This window comes from Sturnira hondurensis, unplaced genomic scaffold, assembly GCF_014824575.4.
Source record: "Sturnira hondurensis isolate 20B ecotype Veracruz unplaced genomic scaffold, ASM1482457v3 Scaffold0022017, whole genome shotgun sequence".
In the NCBI taxonomy this organism is placed as follows: domain Eukaryota; kingdom Metazoa; phylum Chordata; class Mammalia; order Chiroptera; family Phyllostomidae; genus Sturnira; species Sturnira hondurensis.
The window spans coordinates 7,164,339-7,189,138 of record NW_028094648.1 but is presented as its reverse complement, the minus strand read 5'-3'; the positions used below and the strand labels follow the sequence as shown (position 1 = coordinate 7,189,138).

The 24,800-nt window shown below is 39.8% G+C and overlaps 1 protein-coding gene across 1 annotated transcript in view; it reads right to left on the bottom strand.

The window, feature by feature from the left end:
• SCFD2 (sec1 family domain containing 2) overlaps positions 1–24,800 on the bottom strand; it is a 319,432-nt gene that overhangs the window by 184,815 nt on the left and 109,817 nt on the right. The window contains exon 5 of the mRNA XM_037034254.1: positions 23,588–23,837. Within this exon, the coding sequence (XP_036890149.1) occupies positions 23,588–23,837 (250 nt within the window). The remainder of the gene's footprint in view (positions 1–23,587; positions 23,838–24,800) is intronic.

Genomic DNA, 24,800 nt, shown 5'->3' with positions numbered 1-24,800 from the left:
GTGGATTCTGGTCCACAGCACATGTGTAAGTTTTAAACTTATCTGCTGACATGGTGGAAGTTACTCATGGAAGAATTATCTTTGACACGTAGTGCACAGTCTGCCTGAGCTGAGATAGTTGCTTGACTTGAAAAAAATGTGTTAAAGTGATTTTAAAAAGCTTAAGTTAAGTTAAAAGATATAATGGTTGAAAAAAACTTGTTTACAATAACAATGAAAATAGATAAAATACTTAGAAATAAACTTAAAAAGATAAATTTTAAACTTACATGAAAAGCACCATTCTAAAACACTCCTATAAAACACAACCGTAGACCTGAACAAATGGAAAGACATTTTTGGTTCTTGGTTAGAATGTTTTAACATTATCAAAAAATATCTGTGTTAAGCTACTATGTAAATTTTGTAAAATCCCAATAAAAAATACCAATAGCCTTTTTTTCCTGGAAATAAACAGACCTCACTAAATACTAAAGTTTTGGAAAAAACAAAACCAACAACCCACACATGGTTACCTGAAGGAAATGGTGCAAGAGCTATGAGAGAGGAACAGCCAAATGAAATATTAAGACTTACTGCAAAGTCTCGGTAACCAAAATGGTGTAGTACTCGAGTACAAATGGACGGACCAATGAAAGAGAACAGCAAGTCCAGAAAGAGACTTGATCCCAGGAGGAAATTTGAGTATGATATAGGTGCATCTCAAAATGTGAGGGCAAAGATGGATTTTTTTGAATATATGGTGCTGGAACAAAGAATAGCCATTTTTAAAATGCTCAATTTCAACCTACTCTTCATGCCATCCATGAAGAAACTCCAAACTCCAAACCAATTGGGTATCTAAAAAATAAAATTATACAATTAATTTTTTTAAAGAGTCAAACTCCTCTGTCATTCTTCTATAACCTGAAATACAGAAGGTTTTCAAACTATGACTCAGAAATCAGATGCAATAGAAAATATTGATATATGTGACTATCTAAAAAGCTGAACAGCAAAAACACTGTACACAAAATCGAAGACCATAAATTAGAAGAAAATATTTGCAAATATATGCAAGATTAAAAACCTAATGCCCCTAATTTATAAAGAACTTTTAAAAATGGATAAAAAGACACCAAAAATATTTTAGAAAGATTTGCAAAAATCTTTGAAAGAGTTGAATAAAAAGTTCCCATAAAAATTAAAACGCACAAAAAATTTAAGCCACTTAAAAGAAAGAAGGAAAGTCAAAATGGAAGAATTAAAAAAAAACACATACAAGGAACAGAAAACAAATAATAAACAAATAATAAAATGGTAGAAGTAAATCCAAACATCTCAATAATTACAATAAATGTAAATGTTCTAAACACACTGAATTAAAAGACTGAGATTGTAGAGTAGATTAAAAAATAAAAGGAACATGGATGAATAGACAAATTGGAGCACAAAAAGAAGAAAATAGTCAATATACTTAGGATGTGGAAGCATGCTAAGAAAAAACTGGAAAACACGATAAGGTTAACCCCAAGAAGAAAAGATTGGAACAGGAAATATTTAAATTAAAAAAACCACAACAACCCTGCAAACCTGTTTTTTACTCTATGCCAGGTCTATGCTAGGATTTCCCACACACATGGAAAGCATGATTTGCCCTGATTTCCAGAGAGCGGAATTCATGAATGTTAATCAGAGGTAGAGAGATTATCAACCACCAGGAGAAGCCAAAGAGAGAGCAGACACGCACTCACATTGGGAGCATCTCTACTAAAGCTAGACACATACTGCAGGTGGGGGATACTATGGAGGAAACTTAAGAAAAGGAAAGGAACTTACATTATTATTTTAATCTCTTATTACTGACTCCTGGATATGAGACCGACAGGTTCTTTCCACTTTGAACTTGCTAATTTACAATTTTCCCTGCCAACACCTATTTATAATTTAAGAATATAAAAATCCATTAAAGTTCTGTTCAGCAGTTTTATGCAGACACTGGTCTTCTAAAAAGTCTGATGATGAGATCCCTGACCCAGAATAAATAGGAAATGCTGCAGAAAATTTTTGTTACTTCCTACAGAAGACATATTTAGTTAGTCTACCCAGCATCCATCTTCTATATTGCTACATCTCCCACTCTGTCCATGAGCACTGGGTGGGCTGGTTTCCCCGCTGTCTCAAGGGTAAAGGTGTGACCTTGGCCTGGCCAATAAGAGCACTGCATTCCTAGGCCAGAGGATTGGTTCAGAGATGGCTACATCATTTAACCGCAGCTATTCAGAGTAGATACTAAAACTGTTATTTGAGAAATAGTATAGAAATTCCTTTTGCTTTCCTTGCATAGGGACCTGGAGGATGTATATTAGTCAGGATAGGCTAGATTATGTTATAGTAAAATGCCAAAACCTCAATAATTTAAGGCAACAGAAGCTCTCCTACTTCACACCCATCATGGATCAGCAGGGGGGTCTGCTCATTGAAGTTGCTCAGAAACCTTAGCTGATAGAGGCCTCATCTTGACACATACTTCATTGACCACCATGGTAGAGAGATGGGGACATAGTGAATAGTACACTGGCTCATAAAAGCTTCTGCCCAGAGGTGGCTCATGCCTCTTAGGTTCACACTTTACTGGTCAAAGCAAGTTATATTGCCACACCTAACTTTAGGGGACAGAGGGGCACAAAACTACCATGTACCCAGAAGAAGGGAAGTTGAAAAACATTTGGTAAACAACTAACAATTATACAGAATATAAATCTGGTATTTGTAGGCTTGTGGAGAAGAACACTGTCAGGGGTGGAAGAGGATGGAGTCCTGATAACACTGTTTGAGCCTCTGGATCCAGCTGTGCCTGAAGCAGGCTGGCTTTGGGCTGTTAGTTCCTGTGAAACCATAAACTCCCTTTTTTAAATCCAGTTAGGCTTTCTTCCATATTCAACAGCTGAAAGAATCCTGAGCCACATACTACTCAACAAACAACAGACTCAGACAGTATTTTGGGGTTTTGAGGAAGATGACAGAAGGTGGCAGGATGTTAACACATTCTTGAAAGAGCATCAGGTTTTTAGGAGACCACAGAGTGTCTAGGTGCCTCTAACTTTGTTACAGATACCTTGGATTCTGTGTGGGATCCGGGCGACGATGCTGTTAGAGGAAGAAAACCAAAAATGCATTGATTCTAACTGCTCCTAGACAAATTTCTGCATCTTATCTCGACAGGCTCTGAAAAACAGATTAGGAAGGGGTGTTTTTTAAATTTTGTTTCTACAGGAGAATGTCACTCTCTGTAACTCAAAACCTACCCTGGAACCATGAGAGAATCCCAGGCCACACTGGCCCTTCTTGAGGCCATGTATCCAGTCTAAGGAGAGCGGAACACGAGAACACACTTCAACTAGCACTTGCTGTGCTCTGTCCCACCTACCCCGGAGCAGCTTTGAGGAAGACAGTCTTGACTCCTAGGAGATATACCCAAGAATATCAGTCAGGTAGAGGAGGGGCGTGGCCTTGCCCCCATAGGCAGCATCTTTGGGTAGGGAAGCCGGGCCCAAATCCTGCCTCTGCTACTTCCCAACTACATGTCCTTGAGAGTTTCTTCACCTCTGAGCCTCAGGTTCCTCAGCTGTTTTGGGAAGATGGGCAGGTGCAGGGGAGTAGCATCTACCTCACAGGTAAGAGGTGGTTTTAATAAAAAGGTCAAGCAGTCTATGCAAGGCCAAGCACCTAATAGGCTTTTCCTTGCTACTTCCTTCCCATCACCGCTTGCTGTCTTTCTTCTTTATTTGCAGGTGTACATGGGAGGCTGCTGGTGTGCAGGCAGGCCAGGGGTTCTGTGTACATTAGAGAAAGAGCTCTCGTCAAGCTTTGCAAAGTCTGGTAACATTCAAGAGCAAGTCCATCAACTTGGGTTTGTATTTCTGTTAAATTCTTTACACATACAAACACCACAGGTAATTTTATATAAATGGGATCACAGCAGAGGGCTTCTTCAAACACCAAGGAGACAGTAATCAGCTAGATGTACTTTTCCATCCTACTAGACTGACGGATACTGTCAATAAATAAAACATAAGACAAACTGGCTCTTCCATGGAAAAATCTTAGATTTTTTCTTTACACAAACTTTCCAGAATGGGCACACTGGACTTTTTGTTTCAGTAAGTTGCACTCAGTTCACCAAACATCTACACATTTATTGAGTACTTGCTGGATGCCAGGTATCATGCAAGAATGAATGGGACATAAATATGAGTAAGAAGTAATGTTGCCACTAAAACACCAGCCCCTGCAGGTTAGGGCCTTTCTGCTGTCGGCCACTGTCTCCCCGGAACCCACTCCTGCCTGGGACGCACTAGACACTCAGGGAACAACTGATAGCTGAGGAAATGACCGGCCCGGGAGGCTCATGATCCACCAGGAGTTAAAAGGAAATACCATGAGTCATATTGGTGACTGCATTTCTCCATCCATGAGTAGTTACTGATTAGGTCAAGAGGTTTGGGGATCTGTGAAATTTGAAAGAAGATATGATCACAAAGACAGAACTAATTCAAATATTTCTCTCAGAAAAGAAGTTTTTCAAAATGCTTTGACAACATGAGGTCTTATAACTTGAATGATGAGAATTTTCTTCTACATTCTGTTAGAGGAAGGCACGGTCACGGTAACAGTGATAATGACGACTGAGTGCTTACCACGGGAAGGACGAGCCTTCACCCTCCGAGTACTGTGTGAGGGTGGTACCTGGAAGAAGAAGCTCACAGATAAGAAGGAGCCAAGGTCACAGGCCTAATTGGCAAGGACACTTCCAATTCCGACTCTCAAAGCCTTCCTCCCACACCCCCCTCTGCTCTCTCTAACCACCACACTACATTTCCTTCCTCTTATAATCTGCAAGGCATTTGCTTTTCTTTTTCTATGAAAGGATTTGTTTCCATGGTATCCGTATCACCTGGCCTTCAAGCCACAGAAGGAATCAACTGTAGCAGGGCCGCACTTTCTCCTGGCGTAGACCTGGAGGGAACATTTCAGTAACTGGAACGAACAGGCCCAACATGAGCATCTACTCTATGCTGCCCCTGAAACTGGGGTTCTGTCCAAAGGAAGGGTGTGGACTAGAGGGAGAGATGGTGATAAAGGCAGTTAAAAATTCCGTGACTTGATGGCTAAAGAAGAGAAGAGCTCCTTCAGGTCACCACCCACTGTCAGCCTTGCGAGGATTGCCACTCTTTGCGACAGGCGTGTCTCACAGACGAAGGGTGCTTTCATTTCAGAATTTCCCAGCCCCCCTGAAGAGTGGCGTAATCCCCTGTAGAAAACAGATAAGTTGAGGTATTCCAACACCAGAGACAAAACCCAGACCCCAGGGCCCAATCGGCAGTGACCTCACACCACATTCCAGAGCTGGTCTCCCCTGTGAGGCGCGCACACAGACGCACAGACACCAGCCTCCTGTTCCCTCGGTCCTTGGGGTGAGAGTGCTGAGTTTTACAGAGCAGTAGTTACCATGGGAAGGTAATGACCCCCCCCCCGCACAGGCCTCATCTGCCTTTGTAACCAGGAAAGCAATGGGCCCCTAGTATGTGTAACTGAAAGGCTCTTACTTCATCAAATCAAACTTGATCATACACTAAGAGGAAAAAGTAGCCAGTATTTTTACAGTCTGTTGAAAAAAGGACCTTGCAACTTTTAAATATTAAATGCATTTAAGGCAAAACTAAATAACAAAAATGTTCTTAATGGCTACTTGTTTTTCATTTTTTACCAGCTATATTCTTCTAATGTAAGGCAGGTGTTACTGCCCAGTCACTACCGCCACCGAAACAGCAGCTGTCACTTCCTGAGCACTCACAATGTGCCAGTCGCTGTTCTAACAATGCTGCGAGGACACCCATTTTCCAGATGAGAACATTAAGATACAGAAATGATACGTTAGCTTGGGAGGCCACACATTGAACAGGCGTCGGAGGTAGGGTTCCAACCCAGGCAACCTACGGAACCACAGTCCTTAACCACTGTGACAGGCATTAACAACTTGATTTTGGCATGGTAGGGCAGAGCCCAAGTGTTATTAACAAAATAGAGGCTCGTGGTCAACACCAGAGGTCTCTGGGTCACAGAGGGCCAGAGGCGACAGAGACGTGGGATGTAGCCAGTTCACAGCTCGACCCCGGGAGAAGTAGATGAGGTCAGAGACTGTCAGGCGCAACAGAACTCAAGAGGGCTTTTCACATTAAGTGAGAACAAAAATAATTTATTGAAACTTTATAAGGTCACTGAAGTTTAATGTCTCCCAAAGGGCTTTGATATTAAGTGACCAAGGTATCCCATCACAAAATAAAAACAAAGTCTTGTGTTTTATGGAAACTAAAAAATTTCTACCTGTCATCCAAGCTCCTCATGTATTCAAGGAGTGCCATTAATACTCCCAAACTGCCATATTAAGTCTCTTCTTCCAGCCAAACAAATGGCCCCGAGTCCCCAAGCACCTGGGACTTCTAGTCACAGATTCGGTCATTTAGTAGATGTTTGCAAGTGGCTCCTACACGCCACAGCCTGTGCTCAGTACACTTCTGGACCTTGAAGGACACTCATACATGCGTGATCTTAAGTTCCTATTTACAAAACAGTAAGACAATGATACGTGAGCCATTTCCAAATGGGTCAGAACTGCTGCTTGGTCCATTCTTTTTTTTAAATGACAGTAAATATTTGAGTTTTCTTTTTTTTTTTTGCCTTTTCTTGCTTTTATTTTTAAATTACAGTTGATGTACCATATTATATAGTTTTGGGTAGTCCTATTCTTTCATCCTACTAGCAGGGAGGGGGGAGGAGCATGGCAGCTAGGGCGAAGTGGAGGCCAGGGCTGCCTGCACCTGGGCCCCAGGGAAGGTGGGAGAAGGGGGCCAGGGCCAGGTGCGGGGCTGGCTGGAGAGCATGGCCCCTCCCATGGGGCAGCCGCCACTCGGCTCCAATTGCTTCTTTACGTTTTTCTAGAAAAAAACTGAGCTATTTATGGGAAGTATCTCCGCTGTTCTGGTTTGGCTTTCAGTTGAAAGTTTTCACAAACACTGAGGAGGCCAAACAAAACAGGCACAGAACAGCTAAGGCTTGCTGGTCAAGAGTCTGCAAACTGGTTGGCCTCTGAGGAGTTGTAGGAAAGAGGCAGCCTAGCTTGGGAGAATGCTGTCATGGGCAATCCCTCGGGTCCCTTCCATGTCCACAGTGGAGCTGACTGACTTGCTGGCAGACCTGACCAAGTGGTGTGCTGTGACCTGGTCGCAGTCAGAATGGGGGCCTGCAAAAGCAAGGTGTAGAGAGAAATGGCAAGGCCTGTAACCTTGACTCCCTCTGTGGAAGGAAATGGCATGCCAGCCAGCCCTGCCTGAGTATTGTTTCATATTCCATAAACACAACTAATTGGTTATGACTGGTACAGTGATTAGAGATGCATTAGCAATCTGATTTTTTTAAGAGAAGACATTAATCAAGACTACTAATATAAGCAGCCACCAAGATTGCGCTCATTTTTCTTGTCTTCTCTTCCACAATGTATCGTGGCTTTTAATATTTCAGCTGCCCTATCATCACATCACGTAACCCATTTACACCAGGTCCTCGCCTAATGGGATAACCCAAGGAATAACTTCCCAAGACTCAGTTACTTTGGTGCCAAGTAAGAAAATCTAAAGGGAAGAACATCCTGGGCTCTGACCCCTAAAGCGTGACATGCTAACAAGCTCCAGCTCACTCACTGTGAAAGGGAAGAAAGAGTCCCCACACGAACCCTGTCCTGGCAAGAACTTCAGCCACTAAATGGAACAGCTGTGTCACAATAAACAATGAGAAATAAACAAAATAAATAGGTGGGGAGGAGTAGCTGAAGCCGCTCGGCCCAGAATTATTATGCAACATGGTGCAGAGGTGAACTCTGGCTCCGGCCTCAGAGGGGCCTCACTTTGAATTCTGGCTCCTTAACAGCTGTGCAGTCGGCACTAACAGACACGGCTAGCAAGCTGTCGGCTGCATGCCTATAAGAAGAGATGCCCACTGACACCTGGGACTCCGCCAACAGACGCACTCCGAGTAGACAACTTCCGCCCTGTTTGAGGACTCGGACCTCGTTTAAGTGTTCCAGAAGAGAGGGTGAGGTCCTAGGTACCTCAAATAGGGTGATGCCTAGAGGAAAAGCCCCTTCCTGTGCCTGATCAAGGGGACTCCAGACAGAACCCACTGCTCCAGTTCTGTACGGATCGCCAGACCTGCCCCCTCAACTTTCTGATTCAGTAGGTCTGGGGTAGAACCTGTAAAGGTGTGGGCTAAACAAACCCCCTACGTGATTCTGATTCAGCTGGCTTGCAGACTAGTTCTTGGAAACCACTCCAGAAAAGAATCCAAATGGATGTTCACGGACACATCTGTGGAAACAACAGTCTACAAACCCCATCCTGCCTCCTGATGGATCACGCTGAAGCACTCAAAACCTAAGCATGTGGGTGGCGTCATTTTAATTCACTGAAAAACCATTTTCACTGAGTCACGCTCAGTCATGTTAGATGCCATGCCCCGTCTTATGAAGAATTTTTTTAGGGTTTAGTAATAGAAAATGCTTTTTTATATTGCCTGATACTTTTTGATATTTTATAAAATGTAAAATGTATATATGATTTCTCTCTCTTTTTTCAACTTTTGCTTCTTACAAGCTGAGAGGTGAACATCTAAACTGACTTCTGTGATCTGTATTTTTTTATGTTTATATGTTCTTGATTTCCTACTTATAATTTATATGTATAGTAATGGCTTAAAATTCTTTGTGAAATAAATAATTATTTGTGTACTAAATTAAGTAAAATGTGAGCCATTTCAGTTCAACGTAAGATGTTAAGTTACTGAAGTACTAAACAATACCTCTGGTAACTGGATTGTACAGTGGATGGGAAATAGAATGAAATCCTATGTTTGAAACAGATTTGAATAAGTTTTTAAATGCAGTTAAAAGTAAAAAAATGAAATTTTCCATCCTGAGGAGCAGGAAACCCAAGGCTGTGAGATAGTGATGAGCTCACTGGGGAAGAACATTGCTGGGTAGGGCTACATCCTGTCAGAGGGCCCAACATCTCACCGTGGTGGTGAGACCAGGAGCCCAGAGAGCTGGACCATCCCACGGGATGGTTTCCATGCTATGTCTGGACACTTTGGTGTGCAGGAAGCATGTAACCCTATTAGTGCCGATTGGTGTGCAGGACTATGGGACTAAGTATCTATGAGAGAAGCCACGTCTGTCAGTGTTCGAGTCATACAGGCGAATGCACTGGTGTCTGATGCCCCAGCTTCGCTTGGTTGGACAAACAAAAGCTGAGGGTCAGGTGATCACCCAGCCTATAAGGTTTTCCTCAGAGAAAAGAAAGTAAGTTCATCTCACCCACGCACAGCTTAAATACCCTTTTCTTATGAAGTTAAAAAATCTTTCAATTCCAAAATGTATGTGTGGAGGAAAAATGAGTCAACCCCTAGATTTATTTTCTAGGTGGCATTGGGGTAGAACATTTAGATTTACTGCCCAGGTGATGATATGTTATTTATAATATTTTGCTTATCGGGAATAGAAGAAATAGTTCTCTATAAAACAACAAATGGAGTTTTATAGAGCAAGAAGATTTTACAGAAAACAGTAATCATTATCAAATTCTTTCTCACCATCTAAAAATCTCAGAACCAGTTCTAGACCCTCAAAGGGTGAGCTGTCAGCCCAGCCTCCATTCAACCTGAACCATGTCTAGGAATAATATGAAGAACATCAGGAAAATGTCAAAACCCAGTATCTATTCCTTCCTTCCTTTAGCACCACAATTTAAAAATGGCAGCCAGGAATGCAAAGGAGAATAATATATGGTCGCTGCCCTGAGAAGCTTAACATAATAGAAGAGGTAACAAACAACAGCGGTAGCTATATACAGCCAAGTGCTCCCTAGGGCAATCCCATGAGATCGGGACTATTATGTCCCCCACTTTAAAGATGGAGTAGAGGAGGTAAAGAGAGATTAACTAACTTGCCCAAGATCACCAGGTAGGAAGAACATACATGTACAAATACCAGGCATAGGAGGCAACACAAATACTGCAGAGGTGCCCGAGGACTATTTCAAATCAGTACTGAGGCACAGGGTCCACTTCGGGCTGGGATGATTAGGGAGGGAATAAGAAAGGGAGTTGTAGCTCAGTGAACAGGTGAGAATTTTACAGGTAAGAATGGGGATCTGGGGATGTATTTTAGGGAATAGTATTAAAATATAGCACAGTTGGAAAGTACTACATTGTAGAGATGAAAATAAAATTGTGTGTGTGTGTATATTTGCTTAATCCCTAAAACTCCTTCTTTGACCCAGCTCCCTAAAACTCCTTCCCTCTGACAGCTGTCAGTCCGTTCCATGTATTCATGCCTCTGTCTCTATTTTTCTTTTTTTGTTCTTTGAATTCCACATATAAGTAAGATCATATGGTTTTTTGTCTTTCTCTGACTGACTTATTTCACTTAACATAATAATCTTCCCTTCTTTTTTTAATGGATGAGAAACATTCCATTGTGTAAATGTAGCATATATATACATACATAGATATAGATATAGATATAGATATAGATATAGATATAGATATGCCAACCATGTGGTGGTAGCCAGAGGGGAAGAGGGAGTAGGTGGAAGTCGGAAAAGGTGAGGATGGAAAGAGACTTTGCTTGGAGTGATGGGTACATGAGGCAGGGTGAAGATGGTGTTTTATTGAGTTGTACACTTGACATCCATGTGGTTTTGTGAACCAATGTCACCCCAATACATTTAATTTAAATAAATAGATAAATAAATAAATAAATAAATGGATAAATACATAAATAAATAATTTGAGCATTGGGGAGGAAAATGGAAGCATTCTTAAACATATTATTTACCTGGATTTAAAGCCTTTCTCATTTGCATTTTCCTGCAGTAGCATTTTGCAATTTCCCACTCATTTTAGGCAGCAAAATTTCCCCTGGTAAAGCTGCAAACTATTTGCCACATTGCAGGGTGTCAGACTAAACACTGAAGCTGAGACAGGACTTTCTAATTCCCTCATTCATTTAGTAAATACTTACCAAGATCCTTCCATGCGCCCGCAAGCACGATCAGTGCTTGAAATACAACGGTGAACAAAATTAATAGAGTTTATGGTCAGGGAGGGAAGGCAGACACTAATCAAAGCATCACACAAACATATGATAAACTGTTCACTTTAGACACATGATGGGGGTGCAGTGCGCTGAGCTAAGTATGGAGAGTCAGAGCGGGCTAACCCCTAGGACACGTGGTCTGAACCAAGCTCCAAAGAGGGTTACTGAGCTGGGGTGGGGACTTAGCTGGAGAGAACCGCTTGTGCAAGGACCTCAAGTCTGGTGGGAGGGAGTATCAGGTGCTTAAACAACCGAAAAGCCTGTGGCTGGAACAAAGGGTATGAGAGAATAAAAAGACCTCCAGAGTGAGAAAATGATCACAGAAAAATGACGTTCTACACTTCTGCAAAGTCCAGGTGGAGGGTGTGTCATTTCGTCCAGACACAGGGGACACTGGGTGTAGTGTGCTACTTGGCAAGTGTTTCTAGCTCCTCCCTTCCCCGGAGAGTGGTGACCCAGATTTTTTTTTTTAATCTGATCATGTCCATTTTTGCTATTCTACAAATTTTAAGCAAAACAATGATTTTTTTCACTTCCTAAATGCAAAACAAGAGTCATGCCCTTAAAAAAAGAAAAAACAATCACAAAACCATGTATGTATATATGTTCTCAGAATCCCCCCTGATTTTTCACATACTGAATGTGAATGTAAGATAAATGTAGGCATAAATTGGTTCAAGAAAGAACTACGAAGTTAATAACAATAAGGAAGTAATTAGGAATTTGATATTTGGATTTTTCTTTGCACACACCCTGTGAAAAAGTTCCAACAAATATACCCTGGTGGGTTTTGTTCTATTCTAAACTCTGAGTAGACATGTCCTGACATGGAATAGCTTCAACACTTCCACCCTGACGTCTGGAAGGGCTGCTACTCCGAAATGCTCAAATCACTCTAAAGTCAACAGTCATGAAACATCCATTGCTAAAATAAAAGGCTGAACTCATCTCAGATGATGTCATTTTGTCTGGGCTCCTGTGCTCTCAAGGAGAACAACTAGAAAAACTCAAGCATGTGGTGTGCAAACTCCCAAGTGGACTGGTTTTCTCAGAGGTGTGAGATTAGTGAGGAGGACGGAAGAAAGGAGATGGTAAGCAAGAGGTTAAAGTTAAAAAATAATAATAAAGATACAATTACAGAAGAAATTGGTGCTGAGCAATCTGCTCCTAGGAGCAAACATTTAGTGTTCTAAGGATTTTTTTAATGGCTCAAAACATGTACTTCACTTCTTGTACACCAAAGCGAGGACCAAAATACTGTGAACTCTACCAAATGTGATAGTTTACTTCGTGCATCGTGCCTATACTTTGACAGAAAGAGTGTATTCTTCCAGCTAGGAAGTATCCAATCACATTTTAAGTAGGAAAAAATGCTTTGTTGGCCAAAGATTGAATTCTTTGCAAGGTGGTGATTTGTACAGAATAGAAACTCCAAATCTGACATCACTGCATGAAAAAAAAAAACCAGAAAAACAAAAACAGATCAGATTTAACTGTTTTTCTTAACCATGACAACAAAAAACAAGGAAATAAAGAGTCCAGTTATTTTGGACTATAGTTTGGACAAAACCACAGCTTTTAAAATTAAAACCCTAACCATTTTGCATGTTGGAAAATGTAAATTGTTAGTGAACACTGAGCCATATCAGTTTCCTGTTCCAGATGGTTCTCTGTCAGGTTGGCAACAGCTCAAGAGCCTGACGAAGAGGTGCAGGCATATGCCTTGTGTTTAAAATGAAAGGAAAAACAGGAGAAGAAGGGGACTTCATTTTCCAAACACTTCAGTGAAAATTACATTCTGTTCGGACCGATTCCATCCAGGTGCTAAGGACAGAATAAACAGGCAACACATCCAGGCAGAAAACGTCAGGCTTCTATGGGAATTACATTCGTGGTTACACTTAAAACTAAATGTTAAAATGCACACCAATATCACTGTCATTGTACACATATGTCCTCCTTCTGGCTTTTTAAATGTTCATCTTCTATTCTCACATAATAAAATTATGTAAGTCAAAGCCTAGAGCCCTCTGTGACTCTTTTTAATTTTCTTCTGCTGGGATTTCAGGTTGAACTGCTTACACTTAAATGTTTTCCTCCTACCCAAGGTCCTAATGATCCTCCTTTTAGTTTGATTTTACTTTTGAGGATAATGTCTCCTCGAACTTGGAACATGGATTCAGGACTAATGTTCTCAACAACTTCCTTTCCAATATTAGTTTGAAAAACCTTATGTTGACCATAAACCTGTGCATTCTTTATTCTGGGTCCGACGACCTTAAGAGATAAACTGTAAAACGCATTTAAAACAAAATCCCACCTGAAACCTTCCTGTGGGAAGCAATTATGGAATCTGAGTTTCTACTTATCAGTAGATTATCAAATACACATCAAAATAATCACAGTAGTTTTCCCTGGGTGGTGGGATTGTGGGTAATTTTTTATTTATTTTCCTGTGTTTGTTAAAGAGCAAAAGATCTTTCAAGTATTCTATAATAAACAAGTAAAATTTCTGTAATCAGGGAAAAAATCTGACTATGAATAGTTTAAGAGACATATAAACACAGCTAGAGCTTTAAAATTCAGCCGAATGACAATTTCTGCCTTTCTAAAGCTTATATTCAAAAAATTGTATGTAATTAAACAGCCACGCATGACAGGCACGATTACCGCTACTCGAGTGGTGAGAGGCATTCACATGGTGAAGCGGCTCCCGTTCTAAGAATGACTTTAATCGACAGCTGCTTTGATGCTGTTTTCTAAGCCACTCGTGAGCGTTCCAGACAATTATTCCTGGGCACACAAATACCTCCTCTTGAAGTCCTTACTCAGGTATCAATGACATCTTCATCTGTTTACAGGTACATTTTTAAACTCAAGAAAGGATAAGATGTGTTTTTTTAACGTACAGATATAAAAATGATTGGTTAGTGAATGTTCTCATGGCAGACATATCTCGCTTCTGTATGTCAGTATCCCTGCCTTTAGGGACTCACTCCACCCCTTTTCTAAGTGGCAATGATGGGCTGTCAGTCACAGCCCACTGCCTGTTGCACCAAACCCCTGGCCGCACCACCCTCCTGCCCCCACACAACACAGTTAGGGGGCTCATGAGTCATCTTTCTTAAAAAATTAAATGGTTTAAATATTTTAAATTTTATTAAATTCTGAGGGGTGACATTGGTTAATAAAGTTATGTATGTTTCAGGTGTACAAATCTGCATGTGGACACCATCCACATACTTGCATAAAGGGGGTCAAATATATGTTGACAAAAGGAGACTTGGCTTTGGGTGGCGAACACTCACAACTCGTCTTGGTCAGAGGGCACCCCTTCGTCCTGGCTACAGTGCCTGCAAGTCAGCTTCCTTTCCTAGCATTGATCTACACCCCCTAGAAGAAAAAAGCTACTTTTTCCCCCTGGGTTGCTATTCTGGAATGACGTGAGTCAGGAATGGCTGGGAAAGATGAGGGGTCATGCAGAGGCAGTTGTGATAGGAAAGAATGAGGTAATACTCAGAAGGAGGAAAGGCACAGGAGATGCAGAGTCCTCATCACACTGTTGGAGCCCCCGCCCAACTCTCCTGGCGATAGCTGTGTCTCTGGACTTCCCATGTGAGCAAATATGAAAGACAGCTACCAACATGAAAAACACATCAGCAAAATATATGACCAGATATTAGTAACTTTAATAACTCAAGTGCTCTGACTTTAAATTATTAAGAATAAAATAAAGAAAGAGTAAAATAAAATAGTTCCGGCTGATGTGGCTTAGTGGATTGAGTGCCAGCCTGCAAACCAAAGGGCCCTGGTTCAATTCCCAGTCAGGACATGTATCTGGGATGCAGGCCAGGATGCCGGTAGGGGCGTGTGAGAGGCAACAACACATTGATGTTTTTCTCCCTCTCTTTCTCCCTCCCTTCCCCTCTCTCTAAAAATAAATGAAATCTCTTTTAAAAAAGAATAAAATTAATTAAAAAAGAAAAAGATCATAAGCAGCATATACGTTTTTCATAGGTACTCAATAAAATAAAATTCCTGTGTGGCCTCTACATTGTTCTTCACATTTTCAAATTTTTTTACAATGAGAAGCTATGGATATAATAGTGGAAGAAAAACGTTAGGGTAAAGGTAGTAACATACAAAATTAAATTTAACAATGTTAGGCTGGCATCCATCAGAAGGTAGGATGAATAAGTGGATAGTCAGGGCAGTCCATGGGCCAGCGTGTGACTGAGGATAAGAAAGTATCTTTGAAGAGACATAAACAACACCTCCAAAAAAAATAGAGATGGGCTACAGAAAGTGGCCAGCTGCTACAGGTGGTAAAGCTGAGTCAATGCAGATTGCTTCCCACCTGAGAGGATAGTGGTATCTGGAAAAAGACAGAGGGTTGTTGAGGAAGAGCTGATTTAGAAGTAGGGGAAGGAGTCTAATGATTCCGTTAAAAATAAAAAGCAGCCCTGGCTGGTGTGGCTCAGTGGACTGAGCGTGGGCTGTGAACCAAAGGGTCACCAGTTCAATTCCCAGTCAGGTCATATGCCTGGGTTGCAGGCCAGGTCCCTGGAATGGGGCGCACAAGACGCAACCACACATTGATGTTTCTCTCCCTCTCTTTCTCCTTCTCTTCCCCCCTCTCTAGAAATAAATAAATAAAATCTTAAAAAAAATAAAAAGCATATGAAACTAGAACCATAGAATGGAAAAGAAATAAGAGACCTTAGACTCACCTAACGAGACTCTTATTTTATAATAAGGATCCTGAGTCTGAAGCAAGCTAAACGACTTAAGGTTACACATGTAGAGACATACTTAGGAGAAATAAGGCCCCCTTTCTGCTTTTCAACAGTACCACCTCATCTCTCCTATCTGATCTACAGCTCTGTGTTCAAGAAAACTACCCTGTATTCTATGTATTCCATTTCTGCTCTTTCATGATTGAGACATTTACACCAGGGCAAATATGCTAAGAATCAGCAATAATTAATCTCTGTCACTTACACAATTATGATCATTGGGACCATGCACAGATAGAAAATTTAGTGATATAGACAGTATGTCTCATGTATTTGTGCACCTATAAGTATCAGTGCAAAAAGATCAATTCCGGGATCTTAGTTAAGAATGATCGTTCTTATATTGTGGTATGGAAAAATCAAGTACTTGAGAAAGTAATTTGTAATGATGCCTTAATATGTTAGCAAAATTACTTAACTAGTTAGCCACTGTAACAGGCAGCTCTAAATATCTTTCTTCATAGCTTGCAATATATTTTAAATACTAAGTAAATATTTTAAACCTCACTTGATATAGCTGTTTTCTAATATGTGCTGTGGTTAACTATTTTAATATGTTGGACAGTAAAACTAAATGTAACAGTTGCAACATTTCTCATGGGAGTGATTTAGGGCAGACATATGTTCTTCATCAGAGTTTCCAGCAGAAATCTCAGAAATCTAGAGGAAAAATAGACCCTATTATACCAGACAGCGTTGCAAACCAAAACGGGAAACAAGAGTCTGTTTTTTGTTTTGTTTTGCTTCGGCAGCCCTGAGACAAGAAACCTGAAATGCAAAATGAAGGTGTATCCCTAATTAAAATTCCATCACTGGAATGCCACACTAACTGAGAATCTGTAAATAAGAATCAAGAGATGAGAAATGAATTTGCCCTGCATCCTGAAGTCCTCCTTCCACAGAGTGGGTGGATTCTACAGCCACGACTGCACACACTGTCACTTCCTATAACGAGCCGAAGTTTTCATTCAAGTGTCGGTAACATGACGACTGGTGACGAACTTTCAGGGTCACTCTTCCAGTTACCGCCCCACCATCCTTGTCATTGCCAAACCAATACGAATGCTCCAGGTCTAGAAAACAACTTCTCAAGGGAAAGATTTGTGAAATCTTGAAAACTGTTTTTCAATCAGAATAGTGCCCTTAGGAGCAAAAATCTGCAAAAATGTATATTCTGAATTTGATGAATTATGGAGGCAAAGCTGTGAGACGAGGAAAGAACGCAGAGGTGATAGAGTGAAGGAAGCACACGGGGGGAGATTCGTGTTAGCTCCTCATCTTTCACAATTCTCTGTCTGGAAGTACTTCATATTTCACTACTAAAACTTTCTACAAGGCTAGGGAAAGTACCTGGCCAGCTATGAAAAATGCTTTGTTTAAAAGACATACCTCTACTAACATAATAAACAAAACATCTATGCCTGTGCTAATGGAGATGCAAGTTTTTATAATAAAGTGGAAGCCACGAATCTCAATAATAATTTTATATGGTCTGAACTTTTCAAAAAAGTTGTCATAAAGAAATGAGGGAGGGAGAGGAAGGGACAGAAGGAGAAGCCAGTGAGAGTTCTGCTGCCTGTATCTGAACTTCTAGCTGAGAAAAATAAATCCCTCTTTGTTAAGCTAATTTGGTAAAATTTCATTATATATATCCAGGTACAATCCTAATGCCATGACACAGTAATTGATAATCCCAAATTATCAAGAGGAAGTAGAATAAGAGTCTAACAAATGGAAATTATAGTTTCTATGTATTATCATGCCTCTGTGTTGAACCACATACATTTTAGGTACTTATTAATCATTCATCCCCAGCTTTACACTAAGCTAACTAAACAGGTCTAACCCCTACTGAATTTTTCTTTTTTTTTTTTAACTCTTTTTTTTTTTAAGATTTTATTTATTTATTTGTCTTTAGAGGGGAAGGAGAGAGGAAGAGAAACATCAGTGTATGGTTGCCTTTCACGCGTCCCCTGCTGGGAGTTGGCCTGCAGGGAATCGGCCTGCAACCCAGGCATGTACCCTGACTGGGAATGGAACTGGTGACCCTTTGGTTCACAGCCCACGCTCAGTCCACTGAGCTACACCAGCCAGGGCCTGAATTTTTCTTTAAAGATAGTATAGTTTCATTTTTCTGCATTTTTCTGTCCAATTTTCCCACCACCGTTTACTGAATAAACTATCTTTAGCCCATTGTAACTGCTTGCTTCCTCTGTCAAATATTAATTGACTATAGAGGTGTGGGTTTATTTCTGGGGTCTCTATTCGGTTCCATTGATCTATGTGTCTATTTTTATGCCAGTACCATGCTGTTTTGATTACTAGACCACCATCTTACACCACACAAAAGAATAAATTCAAATGGGCCAAAGACTTAAATGTTAGACTCAGAATCCTAGACCCATAAAAATCCTAGAAGAAAACATAGGCAGCAAGATCTCAGGTATTACTCAAAGCATTTTTTAAATCAGATCTATCTCCCCAGGCAAGGGAAATAAAAGAAAAAATAAACAAATGGGACTATATCAAACTAAAAAGTTTTTGCACAGCAGAGTAAAACATCAACAAAATAAAGACAACCCACAGAATGGAAGAGCATATTTGCTGATACATCTGATAAGGGCTTAATATCCAAAATTTATAAAGTATTTACAAAACTCAACACCAAAAAACCCCAAACAACCCAAATAAAAAATGGGCAAAGGACCTGAATAGACACTTTTCCAAAGAGGACATACAGATGGCCAAGAGACATATGAAAAGATGCTAAATGTCACTAATCATCAGAGAAATGCAAATGGAAACCATAAGGAGATACTACCTCATGCCTGTCAGAATGGCTATCACCAATAAATCAACAAACAAGTGCTGATGAGGATGTGGAGAAAGAGGAACCCTTTTGCACTGTTGGTGGGAACGCAGATTGGTGCTGCCACTGTGGAAAGCAGTATAAAAATACTAAGAAAAAATTAAAGATGGATCTGCCTTTTGACCCCGTGATCCCACTTCTGAAACTATATCCAAATGAACCCAAAACACTAGTATAAAAGAACATTAAGCACCCCTATGTTTATTGCAGCATTATTTACAATGGCCAAGATATGGAAGTGGCCCAGGTGTCCATCGATAGATGAGTGGATAAAACAACTATGGGACATTTACACAGTGGACTACTCCTCAGTTGTAAAAAAAGAAGAAAATTTTACCCTTTGCAACAGTATGGCTGGACCTGGAGAAGAACATCATGCTAAGTAAAAAAGCCAGTCAGAGAAAGACAAATATCGTATGATTTCACTCATATGTATAATCTAATGAACAAAGAGAACGAACAAAGAAAATGTGGACAAACTCATAGATGGAGAACAGGATGTCAGTTAGTTGGGGAGGGGGACATAAGGGGATGGAAGGATTGAGCAAACGGGAAAAGAGACTCATGGACATGGACAAAAGTGTGGGTATTGCTGGGGGGAGGTGGGTATAGGGGACTAAAAGGTAATGGAAAAAATACAATAAAGATTAAACTAAAAAATAAAGATAGTATAAAATTCAGGAAAAAATCAATGAGTAATATAAAAATTTTTTATGAAAAAGAAATTTTTCCAAAATAGTTTTGGGTGTTAAAAACCCTATACAAGTTTTGTTTTTCTTTGTTTTCTGATTCCACAGCCTTCTGACCTACCAATCTTAGTGCACTGATTTGTCCCTAATAGGTTCCAGGTGTGCCAAGCTGCTGCTTCACTTCAGGTCACAGGTCAACTGGGTGGGGCCTGGAGTGGCCAGAGCCCCCGGGGCTGGCTGCCTCTGACCACCAGAGTCCTGTCTATTTACCTCAGTACACTGTGCAAACATTCTCACTGTCTTCGTGCACCCCCGCGTGAGTAAGTGTGGGAAGCACGACCCTACATGATGGCTGGATGCCATCAAAATAACAATGTCAATGGGTTAAAAAATGACCAAGTTACAACACTGCATGGACCAAAAATTAGCTTACACACACACCATTGCTTTATCCTGGGCAAAATTATGAGTGGTCCACAGGGCACCTGTGTTTACAATCAAAGGGGGTGACTTGTCCACTCGTACGCACCACTGGGAAATGGCAGAGCCAGGACCTCGGAATCAAGGATGTCTGTCTGCAAGCCTGTGCTTTTCCTGCAGGACGACATCCGGGTCTGCACAGATCTTTAAATCAAGCATTTTGGTTTCATTCTCCGAAGAGAGTTCAGATGGTTTTCCTTTGTTTCTCTTGCGACTGCCATGCAAATACTAACATATGCGGAAACTGATACTCTCTTTGAACTTAGCAAGACTCAGAAAGAACAACATTAAGCGACATATTTAGGCCATACCAATTTTCTTTCTTCAGCTCTCATCGCTGACATGCAGAGCTAACCCTTGTTATTTTGTGTGAGTAGAAAAGAGAGTTTTTGCCTACCACTCTCCCACAAAGTATCTATTGAAAACAAAATAGTATCCTGCCACTGACCATGCTGAAGTTTTGTTTTGTTTTGTCTATAATTTGTTGTTGTCCATTCCATAAAAGGAGAGAATAAGAAGAAATAAAAGAAATTGTTGATATTAAATTACATATTTGACATATAAAAGGAAATACAAATTTTACATGCCAGGCAATTATTGTCAAGAGGTATTCTTGAAATGAAAAGAATTAAGTTTGCTAGTTCTGTTTTAAAAAAATTTGATAACCAATAGATTTCAATGACTGAAATGATATTTTAATTTCTTTATAGCAAAGCAGAAACAAAGAGGGTACATGCACAAAAAGAAGAAGATATAAGGAAGCATCTATAAGTAGCCATTATAAGAAGATTAAAAAGCACAAGCAATATCTACAACATTAACCAAATATTAACTCGCTGTTTAGAAAATAAGAACATGGTGGAGTGGTTGAGCATGTATAACTTAAAAGAGTAAGTGTAACCCTGGCCGCTGTGGTTCCCCTGGTGGAGCTTAGTCTCGTAAGCCAAAAGGTCATGGGTTCGATTCCTAGTCAGGGCACATGCCTAGACTGCAGGTTCAGTCCCTGGTAGAGTGCATATTAGAGGCAACTGATCGATGTTCTCTCCCTCTTTTCCTACTTTCCGATCTTTATAAAATCAACAAGCATGTTCTCAGGTGGGGCTAAAAAATTCATGTAAGCAAGTATAAGTTAGAGAATATAATATATAATAATGGATATATTATAATATATAATAATAGTCATAATGGAAGTGAGCTTGTGGCAGACTTAGAATTTTGTGTTTAAAAACATGGCCTCTAGAGCCGGAACACCAGGGTTCAAATTCTGGCTCTATCACTTAGCAGTTTGGTGATAATAAAATACTTAAGTTTTTAGTGCAGAAAAGGTGTTACTTTCTTGATGCTATTGACAGTTAAGATTAGTAAAATTATAGCATTTAATGAAAAGTAGAATTCTTATATTGATTACTTGCTTGTTTTCAATAATACTTTTTTAAAAAAAATTCATCAACCACATAATGTGCACAAGGCATAAAATAAATTCTGCCAACCAGGAAAAAGTAAGGCAAGACTATGAACTGGAATAACATAAGTACAACACTGTGGACAAGTTCAAGGTAAAGTTCAAGGTAAAAAGCTAGGTTAACCTACTTCCACAATAAGCACCTTTGAGAGCAATTTGATCCTTCCAGTACATTCTGGGGTACTCCATCCTATTCTAATGACACCCCTAACACTACCTTATTACCTTTTATCATGGGATGTAGATTAAACATTCTCCTCAGCAGCCAACCGTAAACATAACCCTACTTCTCAGGATGAATGGCCTTACAGTACACTTAAAAAGGGTGTGTCTGATCAGCCAAGTCAAAGTCTGTCTTCAGAAACCAAGTCCTTTTGGTGTGCACAGAAGTTTACCGAGGCACGTGGGTTCCACGGGTAGGTTCACTTACATCAGATTTAAGCAGCATGTTTTACCCACCTTGTTTAAACTGAAATATTTACTCAGCATTACATAAAAATGCTCTTAAAATTTTTAAATATACTAAGATTTCCACAAATTCTTATTTTTTAATCTTCAACTGCTAAACTTGCAAATTTTCCTGTTATAAACATGAATATACAGAAGTGTTTTAAAAAGTGAAGTCACGGTTAAAAGCAAGAAAATGCAATATCCTGAGCAATCCTAAATAGGGAAACTAATAAAGAACGAAATGCTGGGTCAATAAACACCTTGAGCAAATATTAAATGAACACTCTTAGCGCATGACCTCAATTCCCCAAATAATATAGTCACATACTAATGTTACAGAAAAGCTATCCAAATAACCTTGGCTAAAACACACCATCTTTGTTGTCTGTTTCTGCAATTACACATTTCAAGAATAACTTCCAATTAAATTCTCCTAGAACTCAATTTTACTTTGAATCAAATCACTGTTCTTAGCACCATATAAACCATATTTAAGTTTCAATACTCATTTACAGCCAAACACATGTAATCACACAGTGTACTGCACCTAACTGAAATGGGGGCAGATCCCACAAGTTTTCCTTAAGCAGATTTTGAGTTGGCAGACAGCTTCTATACTGAGCAAGAAAGTGTCCCATTTCTGTGGAAACTTCATTTGGTTTCCATCTCATCGGGGTTTCATTTTCCATAACCAAACAGAGGCAAGGTCAGCAGTGGGCACAGAGGCAAACACACGTGTACGGGATGCTCAGGGCAACGGCTGCACAGCAATCCAGTGCTTCTCCCGGGAAGGCCCAGCAGGGGCCAGGAGGAGGCGCTGGGAGACATACAATCTACCTCGACTGAGCCTTCTGAATGGAGAGGGCCACACACACCTACATACGCACATTCATTAGTGAATGGAAACTTGGTACATGTTTAAAGTATTTAAGCTTTATGTGTGTTTGAATAACAACATCTCCCTCCCACGCAGACCCAGGCTCAGTCCATACTAATAGAAATAAGCTTTACAGAGAATATAAATAAAAATATTGAATTCAGTATAGAATAAAACACACAAATGTCTCTGAGTTATATCACAGTTCCTACTAGAAGTGAAAAGTTAGATTTTATGATATTTAATTATATATTTCTCCCAAATTAAATAGCCCACTTCACTGGGATGTTTGGGTATTATTTTGGATACCACCAAGCAATCCAGATTCAAATGAAATGTGACATGTCAAAATAGGAAATTACTCTGGAAAATGGTAACTTTTTAATCCTACATCATTGTGTAATATCTTAAGACTGTGTTTTAAGTTTGAAATGACAAAATCAAAGAGAATATGTCAACAGAAACCCTTTGAATAGGATGCACTACATTTTATTTTCCTTTAAGACATTATGCCCTATGAATATTTTGCTATTTTAACAAGGCTCTGGCTCTAAGGCATATCAATTCTGACAAGCGACTAGAAGGCTGCTTCACTCCCATGACTAGAAAAAAAAATCTGTAAGGAAAACCTCTGATCCTAGCATTCATCAGGCATTACGAAGTTCCAAGCCATTCCAATGAAGATGGTTATGTCCTCTTTCTGAAATGGCTTTTATTTTCAAACCCGTTTTCTGTATCAGTGATGTTTGTGTTCTAGATCTTTGTCAGAAACTCACCTGTGACTTTCTGCAGCAAAGGTGACAACTTAGACTCCTCACAAAAGACCTGAGCCAGTGCTCTCTTCACCTTTTCTTCAGTTGCAGCCAGGGCCTTGTCCTCTGCAGGCTCTCCGGTGACAGAGTAGATATACGTTAGGAGGATGAGCAGCTCTTCGGGGCTGTAGTCATCACTGGTCCTCTGATTCGAAGGCTTAATCAGGGGCAGCAGCTGATGTAACACCCCAGACATTGTGGACTCCCCGATGCTCTGGAATAAAAGGCGGTAATGTGACAACATGTTAACCTTGTACAAAGATGTCATTCACGCACCACGTCAGTCCAGACAGCACGCAGACAAGTCTGTGATGTCCGCTGCCTACACTGCTTCTTATTTGTTTATTTCTTGTCCTTTTCAATACTGCAAAGAGATTGGCATCAGAGTTGCTTGTTTCGAAAGATCTAGTTTATAACAGATTTAGTTAATAAAGCTAAAAAATATATAAAAGATCTAGTTTACAAAAGAGTTGAGTTGCAGACCCTATTATTTTATCTTACATTTGGTTACACAGAATCTATTGGTTTTAAAAATAAAAATACAAGTACTTCTGACACTAGAAACTTAAAACAAAAATAATATATTCATAAAGTAAGTGATTAAAAATAAAACATGTTAGTACCTATATATCCAAATGAATGCTGACACTCCTTCAGAGGAATGAGCTCAGCTTTTGCAGTATACTCTTTTGAACATTCTCTACATTAGTATAGTATATCTCTTTACTTTAAATATCAGTCTGAATAGGTTCTTTAAAAAAATAACATTAAGTCATTTTCTCCTAAATGTAGTCAACAGAATAAGGGATCAAACTGAGTAATGTCACTAGGGCTTCAAAGTATCTTTGGGTCAGTATGAAGGTAATTCACCTTAACACTTTGAAAAAATTTTTTGTTGTTTTTAGCTCTTCCACCAATTGCATGAGTGATATTTAGCAGAGAATTTCAAAATTCCTCACACGTGAAAATAACACTGCATTACTGGAATTACTGTATAACTTCCAAAGCACTATGCACAAATTCTGAGGTTACTGATGCATAGATAAATCCCCATTTTAAATAATGTAATTTAATTTAACCTATTATATAAAATAACTCTATAAAATACAGCCCAACTAATTGTATTTATATTAAAACCTGGGGCCAAATGATCATAGCTTCCAACTTTCACACTGTT